Genomic DNA, 15,438 nt, shown 5'->3' on the forward strand with positions numbered 1-15,438 from the left:
GTTCCTCCCCGCAAACCCTACTGTCTTGCTGGTATGTCATCTTTTAACATGGTATCAGAGTTGGATCTGCTCAAATAGTGGCAAAGATCCTTCACTCTATGAAGGCAAAGACCGGTGGCGGGTTTGGCATCCACTTTTCTTCTTCTGTTGCATCAAAATCTCGTTTTTGTAGGTTTCAGGTGTTTTCAGCTTGCTGTCCACACCCCTTTTACGGAGGACATCGCAGCCTCAGCTGTCATCTATAGTTCGGGACTTGTTTCTAGCCTTCCACCTGTAGTTTGCAGCTGTTTATAGCAGAGCGACTGTTGCTGATCACTCTCCATTCAGAAAACAATCTCGTTTTTGCAGATTTCAGGTATTTCAGCTTGCTGCCCACACCCCGGATGCGGAGGAGTCGCGGTCCAAACTAGCCATTGCTGTCTACAACAGTCTGGTGCTTGTTTCCAGCCTATCACACACTGTTCGGAGCTGATTTTAGCATGCTGACTACTACTGATGGTTTTTTTCTGCGTTTTTAGTCTCTCTCTCTCCTACAGCCTGCGTTTATAGTCTTTCTCTCTCCTCACCTGCGTTTTTAGTCTTTCTCTCTCCTGCACTATTGTTTGCATCAAATCCATCCTTCCTTAGCTGTGTTTGCTTGTGCCCACAAAGATCCTCCTCATCAGAGAATACAAAGACCGGTGACGGGTTCGGCATCCACTTCCCTTCTTCTTGCGTTGCATCAACACTCTAATTGGCGGCTGCTTCCTCTTGCGTTTGCTATTTTTCAGCTTGCATTCAGGGATGTTGTAACCGTCGCCTCCACCTCCCCTTTGTTGCGTTTTATAGCCGTGTTGTACTGTGGCGTTTTAGTACCGTGTTTTACTGCGGCGTTCTACTGTCGCGTTTTACTACGACGTTTCTTGCGGCGTTTTACTACTGCGGTTTATTGTATTATTCTACTGCGGCGTTCTACTGTTGGCGGCTTCTCCTTGCTATTGGCAGTTGTTCTCTGCAACCTGGGGGCTCAGCTAGTATGTTGGCGGTTATTCTCTACAACCTGACAGCTCCAGCATACTGTTATTGCAACCTTTTACTGTTGGTAGCATCCTCCTTTCAATGGCAACTTACTTCCTGCCCTTCTAGTGCCCTCCTAGCCCTTGAGGCGGACATTGCAATTCATGGTTCATGGCTAACCTCTTCCTTCTTTAGCAAGGCACATTGGTACCTATGGCTTCTTTACCCACAGATGACCAGACTACTGGGTGCTCGTACTGTGCCATCACCGGACATACCACCGATGCTTGTCGACTTCAACCTTTGCTCCCCACCCCCCCCTGGAGTATATGTGTCTCCCACCTGGCACTTCCTGTGCCACCTCTCCTTTTTGGGCCACATAGATCATTTTGCATCAGCTATCAGAGTATTATGCTCAAGGTAATAGGCCGCAAACGACACGGACTAAGTTCTTTCGAGCACACGGAGGATCTAAGACCTTACGAGGTGATAAGCCCTTCTAGAGACCACCCCACTACGCGGAGGTTTCCCACACCCACTTCCGGGTACAATGGCTTCCACGGCCCACATATCCTCTAGAGTCCATTGTCTTGAGAGCCCGCGACCATTTCCCACACTTGGCTCATCCTGAGCCTCCTTCTTCCCCACCCTCTTCCACTCAGGTTCCAGAGGCCACTTCTTGGTGCTTAACGGCTTCTTCTTCCAAGCCCCAGATACCTTCTTCGGCACGATCGGCGGCACTTCCTTCGTCATCAGCACTCTTTGGCAAGACTCTCCTATGTGTATCAAGATTATACGGTGCTTTTTAGTTGTGGGGTTCCTCATATAAGTATGGAGTTATGTTTTTTAGTGGCTGGGTTTCGCATAAATGTGGAGTTCTGTTGGCTGTTAGATCTTTGCTGTAGATGTCATTGGTTTGTCAAGATGTTTGGGGCAAGTTCTTGGTTGTGGAGATTATGCAATAGGGGGAGGTTTTCTAGTTGGTGGTGGTATATGCTCCTAATACTACCTAAGAACGTCGTCAGCTTTCTGTGGCCCATTAGGGTTTTGTTATGGGCGATTTTAATGTTTGTGTGTTTGCGGATCAGGTGACTTCACCTCACTCCGTTATGGATGGTCTTGAGTGTTAGGCAAGGGATGTTGTGGCATCCTTATCATTGAAACAAGTAATGCGGTCCTGGCTGCATCTTTCTCTGTGTAGATTTACATATCGGTCTCTCTTGCCTTTGAATACTTGGGCTAGACTGGATAGTATATACATTTGCTAGAGTGATTCGGTCTCCTAGCTATGATTGACATATGGGTGTACAGACATCATGTCTTTTCTGATCATGATCCCTTTGTTTTGGAAATGACTCATCAGCCGGCTCATACATTTAAGGCTTTGCTTGCTTGCTTGCCTCTGTGGTTTAATCAGTCTTTTTTACTGAATGATCAGTTTATGGGGTGTATGCAGCAACTTTTTCGCCTTGTTTAGCACATGAGTTTTGTGTTTAGGTATTGATGCATGGGCCGTTTTTAGGAGTAATTCACATGCTTTGTCTTGAAGAGAGAGAATTGGAAATCTCAGGCTTGGTAGTTTCATGTCCGGCCTTAAAAGTGGCAAATGCTATTGTGCTGCCCTTGCTTATTATTTGCCGTTTTTACCTTGGCCCAAGAGTGGCGTGCATGACCTTACGAGGCATATTTGATTGATGCTATGGAAAAAAGATTTGGTGCATGTTGATATTTCTTGGATTTTGTGGATCCACGTCTATACTCCAAACAGCATGGGTAGAGGGGTTGTCTTGGAGGTTGAAGCTCACATGGTTGTCTCCGTTGGTCACTATGTATGGGTCATCAGCCTTGGGTCTCTGTTGCTTGCTTTTTTCTGGAAACCAGCGAGCTGTCTTGGCTAGCACACAAAGCTTCATTGTGCTACTAGTCCCTTTTAATTTTAAGCAAAAAAAAACTCTATATGATATGCACCATGGAGGATTTCTTGTGGACTTGATCATGCAGCCTCGCGTAATGCAAGAACTGGCACTCAAACTTGTAGAAGGTTGGCAATCAAGGTTGTGAGATGATGTGCTAAATGAAATTGAAGTATTTTTCGGGCAACTTATTCAAGAAGAACGTAACCTAATCGTTGTTTGACTTTGGAGAGCCAATATTGGTGAACTCGGCGAGTAACCGCCTATATCACAGCTAGCTTGACTTTCAGATCATCCCCTTTCTTAATAGAGAACTCTTGTAGCTCAAAGTCGAGATTTATGCGTCGAGTACAATCTCGTGCTGCATAGCGGTCGAGAAGGTGACTCCAATGCTTTGATGCGAGCGGGAAGTGCTACAAGTGAGAGTGAAACTCATGAAGCAATCCTTGCATTAGCTCAACATTGGTTGTGGCATTATAGGCTCTCCATTGACAGATGTAGTTAGGGTGAGCTAGTTGAGGGTTTAACATAGGCTCTAGACCAATGACGAGGTTCCAAAGACCTTGAGACTCAAGCACTTGTTGCATGAAATTTGACCAAGTGGTGAAATTTGACCCGTTTAAACAAGTCTTATTCATGAAGGCATTCTTGGTTGTTGCAACAGGAGTGGTAGTGCTCAGAGATGGGTAGTGTGAGAAAGTGTAATGGGGGTAAGATGGGGGGGTGGAGTGCACTTGGAAATGGGCCCCAAAGTGCCCACCAAGCATGCGGGTAGTATGGAAGGTGGATCCATAGGTAGGGATGGGCTGACTAGGCATGGGCATGGTAGCCGTATGAGTAGTCCATGGTGGAGGTGGGATGGGAACACGTGGAGTAGAAGATTGAAATCCCTGCGTAGGTGTAACCCAAGGTAAGTGGGATGATGCATCACAAGCTGAGGATGGAATCCCTTGCATCTTGGTCATGTAAGAGATGAATGTGGGGGTAGTGAGGGGAATGCCTATCACAGCCGTCCCAGGTGGGTGTGCTCATTTGCGGAAAGGTGAGAGGCACTATGTTAAAGGGTGGCATTCCCCCTAACGAAGTACCATGATGCAAAGAGGTAGAAAATGGGATAGAGAAGGAGAAGGTGATAGGAGACGAGATGGAAGATCCAACTCCTAGTGTGTGTAAAGTGGATGTGGAGTGTAATTCGAGATTTTGAAAGGATGAAGAGAGATGATCAAGGGTGGAGGGAGAAGAGGGTGGGATGGGAGGGAAGTGAGAAGTATGTGTTACATCCTCAATGAAACAGAAGCTATAGATCGGTGAAAAAGCGAGCGAGTATTGACCGAAATGAGAGTTAAACATTGGTGGATTATCTGAGCCACAAGAAAGTCATTGGGACAAAGTGGATTTTTAGGACCAAGCTAAGAGCTGATGGGACTTTAGACAAGTGCAAGGCTCGCTTTATCGTGCAAGGGTTTCGACAAAAGCATGGCATTGATTATGAGGAGACCTTCGCCCCTATTGCGCGGTTGACTTTCTTTCGGTTGCTACTCGTGCTAGCCGCTCACCACGGTTGATTGATACATCAGATGGATGTTAAGAGTGCCTTCCTAAACGCTTTTGGGAGGAGGAAGTCTATGTGGAGCAGCCATCAAGCTTTCCTTCAGGGAACCCTAGGGATAGGGTATTCCGCTTGCATAAAGCTCTTTATGGACTGAAGCAAGCGCCGCGTTCTTGGTTCCATAGGATGGATGAGTTCTTGCAGACTCATAGATATCATTCTACCCCTTATGACCCGAACTTATATGTTCAATCTACTGCAAAGGGGGTTAGTTATATCCTGCTATACGTTGATGACTTATTCATTATAAGCTCATATTCTACTATCATAGTGGAAATCAAGGCTAAGCTTAAAGCTACATTTGAGATGATAGACCTTGGTTTGTTGTCCTATTTCTTGGGGATGGAGGTAGTTTCTTTTGGGGGCTGTATTTTTGTGTTCGTGGATCAGTATACTCAGGATCAGCCACGGCCAGTGGCCATGCCTCTAGATCCTATTGTCCACTTGTCGAAGGATACCCTTGGACAGGCCTTCGATGCACATACTTATCGTTTTGTTGTAGGAAAACTTCTTTGGTTAATTTACACTAGGCTAGATTTGGCTTACTCACTTAGCATACTCTTAGTCAGTATTTCACAGCGCCTAGGATATCACATTGGATTGCATGTCCGCGTGTGTTGTGCTATTTGAGGTGTACTTATTCTTATGGCTCGGCATATGGTTTTGGCTTATGTATGTAGGGGTACATTGATTCTGATTGGGCAAGAGATCCTAACACCTGGTGTTCCCATGGCGGCTACCTCTTTACCTTGGGCACGATTCCCATTTCTTGGTCCAGCTGTAAGCAGAAGATAGTGGCGGCTTTCATGGCCGAGGTTGAGTATCGGGCTCTCTTTGATGGCACCACTGAGGCCATCTATCCGAGGAGTTTACTGGCGGTGCTTCACTTTCCATGTGACTCTTCCACAATTATTTAATGCGATAGCCAGAGTGCCATTGCCCTTGTGGGCAATCCAATCATCACACCACGGATATGACATGTGGGAGTCCACCTCCACTTTTCCAGAGAGCAGATTGATCTAGGCACTATTCCCCTAGAGTTTGTGCCATTATCAGATAATTTTGCAGATATCTTGACCAAGGCGGTCAACCGGCCGGTTCTTCAGTACTTGCTACCCAGAATCGGGTAAGGTACACCCTCCCCTACTTTTTTAGCTTGACGGGGAGAGGGTGTTTCCCTCTTTCTTTTCCTTCTAATTGAGAGGGGGCAGCTTCTACTCCTGATAGTGACAGTGATGATGCTTATAGTTTTTTTTAGACATTACATTCATTTATTCTTTTGTATTGTATTATGGACATTTGTAACTTCATCCGCACTGTCAGGATGACATGATTGTGAAAGGGCACTTGGAAAAGTGAACAATTTCCCTGCGAGGGCATTGTCCCAGTGGCACCTTGCATGAGCATGATATCTTGCATCTCCCTTTGCATTATCCCATGCATTGGCATTTTGTTCATGTAAACATGCATCTGTGTGTATTTATCTCTTTTCGGTCGTTCGGAGTGGTCGACTCTAGGATCCACCATATTCGTGGCATTGTACATGGGAGTCTCTAAGGCAGTTTTTCCCAGCTTGCTTGCTTGCTTTGCTTGTCTTGCTTACTTGATATATTTGCTATACACACACCTTAGCCATTTTCTTCGTCACCGCCACCTAGTAATGGTAGGGATAGTATGCTTGTTTTGTGAAGGTCTTGGGTCTTGACAATCCCTTATCACTCTTTTGTTTGGGGCATGGATACTCAATAGGACGAAACTTGATTTGAAACCCTCACTTAATGCTTAATCTATCAAACCTAAAAGCCCCTATATAAAAAAAAAAAGTCTATAGCTGATTCCATTTGCCTTTGTAAGGCTTGGTGGGCCACTGGGCAGCCGATATGCACCCTTTCTTTGATGCCTTGTCCTCTTTGGGGTGATCACTTGGGCTCCCTTGGTAAGATAACCATCACCTCTGTAGTCTTAGTAGGCCACTGGGCAGCTGACGCGCACCCTTTGTCCGATGCTATGGTTGGTTTGGGGTGGGACACCTTGGGGTAAAAGATAAACCAAGAAAGGGCTTGGTTGGCCTCTATTCTTGTGGCACCGTTGTTGGGCCTGAGAGGGGATGTTGAGCTAAAAATGCATTAGCTTTACTTAAACAGCCCCAAAACATGCTTAATGAAGAAACCTTGTTTATTTAAAAGAAACGCGATCCTAGGGAGTTTTTGTATCCCATAAGCACAAATGCACTTGGGAGGGCCCAAACTTTCTATAAATACGTATGCTGCCCTCCATTCATACCACAATCTCGTTTTTGCAGATTTCAAGTGTTTCAGCTTGCTGCTCACACCCCGTTCACGGAGGACATCTCAGCCAAAGCTGTCCATTGCTGTCTCCATCAGTTGGCACTTGATTTCTAGCTCTCTTCTTGTAGTTTGGGGTTGATTCCAGCTAGGTGACTTCTGTTCTTGTACAGAACTGTTGCTGTACAGCCTGCCACGTCATCATAGCTCTGCGTTTGGCAGTTTTCCCTCTCTTGTAGGCTGTCGTGCTTGCGTTTTTAGTCTTTCTCTCTCCTCACTGCTGTTTGCATCAGATCCAACTTCTCATTGCTGGGTTTGCTGGTGTTCGACATTTGGAGGCTGCCTTGTTGCGATTTGGGATCCGTTCAGAGTACGACACACTCTTCAGCTCATTACCCTTGCCTTGATCCTTGAGATACAGGAGTTCGAGGTACAATATTCATTCACTGCATAGTGTGTTTGCTGCATGAGCATCGTATATTTAGTAGTCATATCACTTCATTCATTGACTGTGTTCATTGTCTCTGAGTTACCCTAACCCTAACTATGTTCTTTTATCAGTCTGTGCTTTGTCGTACGGTTTCTGTTTATGTTCCTGTGTTAGGGTATTTCTTTACAGGTGAGAGCTGGAAGAAGGTGTGAGGGTAGTGCAAGGCTGGAAGGGCTGCCACGTGTGAGTTGATTGATGGCTGCAATCTGCAAAAATGAGATAGATTGAATGGAGGGCATCGTGCCTATTTATAGAAAGTTTGGGTCCTCCCAAGTGGGGTTGTGCGTATGGGGCATAGACACTCTCTAGGAATGCATTTGTGTTTAAAGAACAAGTGTGATTCATTAATTAAGTATGTTTTGGGGCTGTTTAAGTAAAGCTGATGCATTTTCAGCTCAACACACGCTATTGTGATGCCCATGCTTATTATTTGTGGCTTTTACCTTGGCTTAAGAGTAGCCTACACGACCTTATGAGGCATATTTGATTCATGCTATGGAAAAAAGATTTGGTGAATGCTGGTATTTCTTGGATTATTTGGAGTCATGTCTGTACTCAAAAGAGCATGGGTGGAGGGGTTGTCTTGGGAGTTGGGGCTCACATGGCTGCTCTTGCTATCACTGTTTCAAGCCATCCGTGCGGGTCATCAGTCTTGGGTCTCTGTTGCTTGCTTTTTTTTTTGGAAGACTAGGGAGTTGTGCATGGTAATACTATAATTCATGGTTTGCGGTGGCACATGCTGAATAATGATCCTTGCTCCTGATTTCATCTTTCGTTCTATTGGCCCATTTGGTATGCTCATGGAAAATAGTCCTTCAGAAGGTGAATTGGCATCCACCAAGGGATAGATTGGATACTAATTATTTGTAGATGAAATTATTGGTTGTGTCTCACTTGCTCTCATGGGAAGGGAAACATGATGATTGTTCCAAGTTCAATCCAATGGCGCATCGGGGCCTAGTTTTATCGCCACCCCTTCCTTACTCTTGATTCGAATCATCCCTGACATGATTGGAGACTTGCCGGTCGATTGCATCTAGATCATGCTTTAGTCAATCAGATCTATCATATCTTTATTAGAGATGGTTATTGGTTGGTGGCGAAGGCCAACGTTGTTTGGGGCTTACACGAAGCAAGGCATGGTGAAATTCAACTATTATGGAAGGGTGGCTTAACAAGAATGTTGATAGGTGGCTTGCCCCTCGCGTCTACCCTCCCGAGGCATCATATTTCAATTGCTTCTTTTGTACTACAAGTATGGAATCTTCCTGCCATAGATTCATCTCCTATCCATTGGCCAGGAAGATTTGGTACATGCTCTTTCGCATTTGGAGGGTTGTGGTGGGTCCTTCCCTCCATCCATCAGATTGGGTCTTCAACAAGGCAAAATATCCTACTCAGGCATAGTCACATATGGAAATATTATTTTATTTTCTTCAATTTTGGGGCTGTTGGCTCAATTGGGTCACCCAAAATGCTTTCGCATTTGATTCTTATTGGGGTTTCAAAGTCATTTTGCTAGGCAGAAAGATATGCTTTATTATCTACTGGATCTTGTTTAACATACTGGTTTTCTCACTGAGGAGGAATTAGTCCCTTGGCATATAGCAGTCTCTTCTGCTACACTGCCCTGACTCATGTATTTCTCATGGGATTAATAATATAGTTGTCCATTATGAAAAGAAAGAGAAAGAGAGACATACACGCTTGGAATACCTTTATTTTGCATTCCAATCATGTCGCCAAATTGAAAGGACTTCTCCACTAGCAGTTGGATCTTGTTTAGCACACAAGTGTTCCCTCTTGGGAGGACTTAGTCTCCTGGTATATGGCAGTTTCCTCAGCTGTTCTGTTGTCTCTTTAGTCCGCTGTGACTCTTGTACTCTTGTATTTTTACACATTTGGCAGACACAATGCTTTTATTTTTCATTTGGCATTAGGTATTTCTGGTCATGTGGGCCTTGTTTGAGGATTGCTATTATGACAAAATGCTTCCATGGTTTTGGTTGGTGTGATCCTTGGAGAGGTGGCTGTTTCATAGATGGATATCATCTGCACCATGCCTGTTGTGCCCCCTTCCTGATCCCCTTCTATTCTTGTAGCATTGTGTTTTCGTAGCCTTTTGGCTCCATGTGTGTTTCCTACCCATCTTTGAGTGTGCCTGGTTGGCCAAAATACCTTTTGTAACTGTTTTAATTCATTGTTTTAAACTTCTTAAGGATAACAAAGAGAGCAGACCAAATGGCAAGGTAAGGTTTCTAAATCTAGCTTCAGTGAAGAATGATAGACACACTGCCCAGTTATGGATTTGGCCTTACCCTAAAGTCAAATGGGCTGCCCAAATTTAGAATCTCAATGGATTGTTCACACTTTGAATAGTGCTTCATTTTATATCTTGCACTTTGTTTCATTCCATTTTAATAGTGAATGATGCAACTGCTACTATCTCATGGTCAAGTGTTATCTACATTTCGCTGTACAGAAAGTTGTAGCAGGAAGAATATTTTTAAAGGATTGCTTTAGCCATGTCCGCAAATATATTTTCAACTTATGCTTGCCCCATTGTTTCAAAAACTATCAGATTGCAATCCGACAGGTTAATATTCGAAGAGGGTTGCTGATGCTTGTTCCTGAAGTAGTGACTATGCTAGGTGGAAATGTGCAATGGCTCGAGGATGCTAAGGAAAGAGTTGTTCAACATGTAAATAAGCCACCTCGGGGTAGAAGGTAAGTTAAATAATCATTTAAAATTGTACATTTACTTATTATGGAAAGGTCATTTCTCAAGGATAACACTCACATAGAAGAGAGGGACAGGCTTGATGGGGTAGAGGTAGTGATCTTATATTAAAAGTCAAATATTTAGCAGGTGTATGTGATAAAAAACTGTTTACATGGTGGATGCAGCTGTTGAGTGAGGATACACAGGGTGGACTTAGATGAGTGTTTGCCAAGAAAGTTCACCTATGTTTTGTTTTGAATTGAATGATGGAGAGTTGGGCATTGGTTTGTGATGGACATCGCAATGTGTTTTGTGTACTATGTACATCATCAGCCCTAGTGACACAAAAGTTATTTGTTATTTCATTGGCTTCAGGTTTTATATCTTCATTCTGTTTTGTTCAATGAAACAGTGCATGTCCACCAATATGCGTTTGGTTTTCCTTAGGTTGCTACAAAAGGAAAAAGAAAGATCAGAAATAGGCTGCTGAATGAACTAAAGAGTTGCTGGAATTTCAGAAAGAGCTCAATTTCTGAATAACGCCTTTTTATGTGAATCTAGTAATCACAGAGAAGATATCACAAAATTTTAGCCAAAAGGGAGAAGGTAGCTTAAAGTTAAAGCTGTAATCACAAATGCGTTTGGTTTTCCTTAGGTTGCTACAAAAGGAAAAAGAAAAGATCAGAAATAGGCTGCTGAATGAACTAAAGAGTTGCTGGAATTTCAGAAAGAGCTCAATTTCTGAATAACGCCTTTTTATGTGAATCTAGTAATCACAGAGAAGATATCACGAAATTTTAGCCAAAAGGGAGAAGGTAGCTTAAAGTTAAAGCTGTAATCACAGAGAAAAGATATCACCAAATTTTAGCAAAAAGGGAGAAGGTAGCTTGAAGTTAAAGCAGACTTTTGGAGAAAGCAGATGTAGGTTGAAGGATAAAAGATATACTTTTTTTTTTTGGCAACTAAAATGTGGCTGATTATATTACTCAGAAAAACTGATTACAACGGAGTGCTCATGCTCAATAGACTGGCTGGAGCTGATGAAAGTCACAAGTACATCATGTATACAAGCCTCTCAAAGTGGTCTGGGGGGGACGGGGGCAAGAAGTCATGGAGGGGGAATATATCGCCATCTGGGGTTGCCTGCCTGCATCATGAAAAACAGGTCCTGGCCACCCCAAGTGCACATGAAATGATATCGGAGCTCTTGACGAGCCCTAGATTCGCCTTGCATCTAATCCCATCCGTCGTGGAGGGAGTGGATGATGGAGGTCCAGAGCTTTGCTAAGGTCGCATGTACTAAAAGTCTCTCTCCGCCGAAAGCCTCCTGACACCGCGTCTTTCACCGTGCCTTTTAGATCGTCTTTCACCGTGCCTTTTAGATATGCCAACCAGTAAGACTCCCTATGATCTCCCATACCTCAGAGCGGTCTGCTGTGGGCTCCAGTACCTAGGGGATGGGTAGAGCCTCCAAACCGACCACTGTGCACGACCCTACCTCGATAATGAATATCGTGTCCTGCATCCCAGGCTCATATAGAAGGTGGCGGCCCTAGCTGAGTGCCTGCTAGCAGAAAGCTCCCCATGAGATACATCCATTATTAAGGCCATGATAGCCTTTAGAAAGGTACTGCCAGCTATCTAGGTCTTCTGCTTTTTCTTTGATCACCCAAGTTGATGTTCACCAAAGCTGCTGCCCTGCACATGTCATCATTGCTTTTTCTCTTCTCATCATTGCTAATCGTCATTGCTGTCACCAGCATCATCGTCTTTCTTTCTTTCTTTCTTTCTTGAAAAGCAAAGTATATATATGCTTTCTCACCACCTTATCCCCATCCAAGCTTTTTATGCTAATTTAAAGTATACTGCCACATCACCATCCTATCACATCAACAATAGCTGGATCCACTGGTTGCCACACCACATCATCATCCTCTCAATCCAAGACACATTATATGCTGGTCCTTATGGGGCACCAACATAGTCTATCCTAGTCAATAAGAGTGGGTTGAAACTAGGTCCTCAAGCTTACTATCCTCAAAACCAACTACATAGGCATGATTTTTAGCTCTCCTCTATCATGTACAACTTTGTGATGATACACTTGCATTTTTTGCTGAGATATCATGTCTTGAACCGCTGTATCAATCATGGTCTTAGCATCAAGACAAAACCTAGAACTCCTCTAATAGATCTCCACATGTCCAAGAAAAACAATGCCAGTGATGGGAGGAAACCTTAGAACTCTCTCTTACAAAATCATAAGAATTCTAGGTGCTAAAACCGTCCACATGTCTTGCCAAGAGGCACAAAACCAATGCTTTGCTTCCTATAGCTGGTCGATGCGTCTCCATTCCATCCCTAGTCTTGTTCAGACTCTCAAAAAAAAGCCTTACAAGGTGGTTGCTGTATAGACAACATAGCACTATGGATTGGGTGTTGTAAATAGAGTATGGATTCCTTCTCTCTTCTAGGTTGTTTCATGATTGAAAGCATCTTTGGACAGATTCATTGTGAATTGCATAAATTGAATGTTGATTTGTTGTGTAACAATGTAGGTGTGAACTAGATGTCTGAATTTACTCTATTTGACAATAAATTGGGTGTGCAAAGGTTAGGACAAAGCACTAGGATTGATGCATGAACAATGTTGAGACTTCGTATAGATCATGTCAGTTTGGAAATGACATTTATACATACACTTCAGCAATGTGGGACCAAAGTTTGCATCTAAAGTGTCACTTTTGCAAGTCAATTGGACTAAGGACAACGTTTCTTCATATGTATTACACAATTTACACTCATTGAAGTGTGAATAGAAAGATTAATCGTGGGGTCAAGGTTGGTCAAAGCCAATTAGCCATTATGCTAGAGACACGTTTAGGTTGATTCAAGAGCAAGGCACATGGAAATCACTATCGTTTAGAGAGTGCTAAATTGTGGCAAGAAGTTACTTGTGATTTGTGTAAGGTGCCAAAAATGATAAAAAATCATCATAACAGGTGGCAACCTTTGGGGCATATTTTGTGTCATCTATTGAGTAAGAGTATTCAAGCTTTCCTATTTAGTAAGTCTTTTGTTTATTTACTTATTTATTTCATGTGTGCAAGTTAGTTTACATTCACTACCCTTTAGATTATTTCTACAAGCTGGTTTCACTTTGATTCTCTGGATCATGGGACTACCTCTTGCATGTAGAGACACATTTGGCTAGCAAAAGACAAATAGAGGAAGCCATAGAAGTATAAAAGGGTGAGGAAGAGGTCCTCAAAGGGCTAGTGAGACACAAATACAAAGGCCATAGACGCAAGGAAGATAACTTAACAACAACAAAGGAATAGGTAGTACGAGTGGAGAACAGTGGGAGATTTATGCCCCTTCTTCCTAGCATAAGAGTCTTCTCTTATCCCTTCAGAAAGGTAGGGATAAAAAGAGGTGCCAACGGTAGGGGCCAAGGAGGTTGCATAAGGTGAGGAAGAGGGCTCATGGGGCTAGTGAGGCAGTGATACAAAGGGCACAAAGGCAAAAAAAAAGAAATACATAGCAACACAAGAATGGGCAGTAGGCTATAATAGTGGAGGATCGTGAGAGATTTACGCCTCTTCTCCCTAGTGTAATATTATTCTCTCATCTTTTTAGAGGGGTAGGAATCAAGAGACATGCCGATTATAGTTTTTTAATATGTCAATCATACATCATATGTAGATGGGTATGAAAGTATGATTGATAGTATTTCATACTGAATTGAGTAAGCAAGCTAACAAGTTTAATGAAAACTAGAATCCCAAGTATGCTAACACCACTTACACTTGAATGTAAATTGCCCCCTTTCACATTGCTTCAAAGTTATTATAAATTCTCATTCCATTTTTTTCTTTCTTCCCATTTGTGTTAGCGTGAAGCAGAAGAATGGGGATGAAGCTTTGTCAAATGAAGACATTACAACTAATTCAGCTAGTTGAAATGTCAATTTCAACTATAAAAGTAGAAAATTCAAAGCTTTTTTTTTCTCGAGAAAAGAAAAAATTCTATGAAGACACCTTGGAACGAAATGTCCTAAGGCAAAAAACCAAGTACAAAGCAACCCTATAAGGGACTTCCATATCAAAAATGTATAGGGAGGAAAAGTCTATTCAAAGCTCGAGTGAATAGCAAGTCAGGATGTTTATAATGCTAGATCATGCGGGTGTGGAAGAGGAAAAAGATTCCAGAATCCCATGTCCTGAGAAAAGCGTCTCTCCTCTTCCTTAAGTCTCCGAACTGCCTTATATTCTCTCCCATCTAGCACGAAGAGTATCTACAATCTCTATCCAATTCATGGAGAGAGTCTCTGCAGTAGATATGTCCAAAAAATCAATAGCTTGGCTACATCTGGTTGTCCATATGTGCCCAATAATAATGCTAGTTATGAGCTTGCTATGAGCATTCATGACAATGTCCTTGAGTCCATACTATCTGTGAAAAATTTGGCATGAAAGCCTTGCTCACAAGCTACCTCAATGTGAGATAAGCTTGGCACCCATATATATCCTTATGCCCACAAGCTGGGCCTTTGTCAGTGACCCATATAACTGACCCCTACGTAGCAATCATAGAATCTGTAGTGCCATGAAACACCATCCCAAGGGCTCTCCTTCAGAGCTTCCAAGCCCTTGGTCAATCCCATATGCAATGCCTTTGACTCTCCTCATGTTCCGCACATCTAGCACAAAGAATAGGGTCTCTACCATAGCCATGCCTTGTACCAAGTGCTAAACTCGTGTGTGCTAGTAACCAAAGAAAGAGTAGAATCTTTCTTGGTCTAAAGCTGTCCTCCAATCTTCTCCACAAATCTACAAGAAAAGGCTGTAATATATCTTGTATAGTCCAATGCTCAACTGCAGTTGGCACTACTCTGATCTTGCTAGTGGTTTAGCCAAAGAAGGGGACATTCTGAGGCATCTATGCTAATGGATCTCTCCATACCCACTCAGAAATACCAAAGGGGAAAGGAGTGTTTCTAGAGAATTTGAGAGTTTAATGGCTGCTAATGGCAAAAATTTCTGAACATTTCAGAAATTCAGACTCAGTCTAAGAAATTTGCAACACTAATAGCCACTCAGACTTAAGAGTCAAGACACGAGAGAGAGAGAGAGAGAGAGAGAGAGAGAGAGAGAGAGAGAGAGAGAGAGAGAGAGAGAGAGAGAGAGAGAGAGAGAGAGAGAGAGAGAGAGAGAGAGAGAGAGAGAGAGAGAGAGATTCCTTCTATGTGATCTGTTAGTACTATTCATGTAATAGGTTGTTTTGAGAGCCTGCAGGCCTCATGTAAATATTTGTTACACAGAGAGTGAGAGAGACAGAGTATGCTGACTTGATGGTCTGATGTAATAGAAAGTAAGAGATACAGAGAGAATGTTGACTTGATGGTCTGATGTAAATATTCA

At 43.0% G+C, this 15,438-nt stretch overlaps 1 protein-coding gene across 4 annotated transcripts in view; it reads left to right on the top strand.

Moving 5' to 3' along the window:
• The window catches only part of RMI1 (recQ-mediated instability protein (DUF1767)), a 107,615-nt gene that overhangs the window by 39,706 nt on the left and 52,471 nt on the right, over window positions 1-15,438 (top strand). For 3 of the 4 annotated variants that reach the window (XM_087677590.1, XM_087677591.1, XM_087677587.1), the window contains exon 3: window positions 9,875-10,020. In XM_087677590.1, the coding sequence (XP_087533716.1) occupies window positions 9,875-10,020 (146 nt within the window). The remainder of the gene's footprint in view (window positions 1-9,874; window positions 10,021-15,438) is intronic. The other variant, XM_087677589.1, reaches the window with a different exon arrangement.

Source organism: Lygodium microphyllum, chromosome 5 (assembly GCF_053477565.2).
Source record: "Lygodium microphyllum isolate KBCC chromosome 5, Lygodium_microphyllum_v1.1.10, whole genome shotgun sequence".
Classification (NCBI taxonomy): domain Eukaryota; kingdom Viridiplantae; phylum Streptophyta; class Polypodiopsida; order Schizaeales; family Lygodiaceae; genus Lygodium; species Lygodium microphyllum.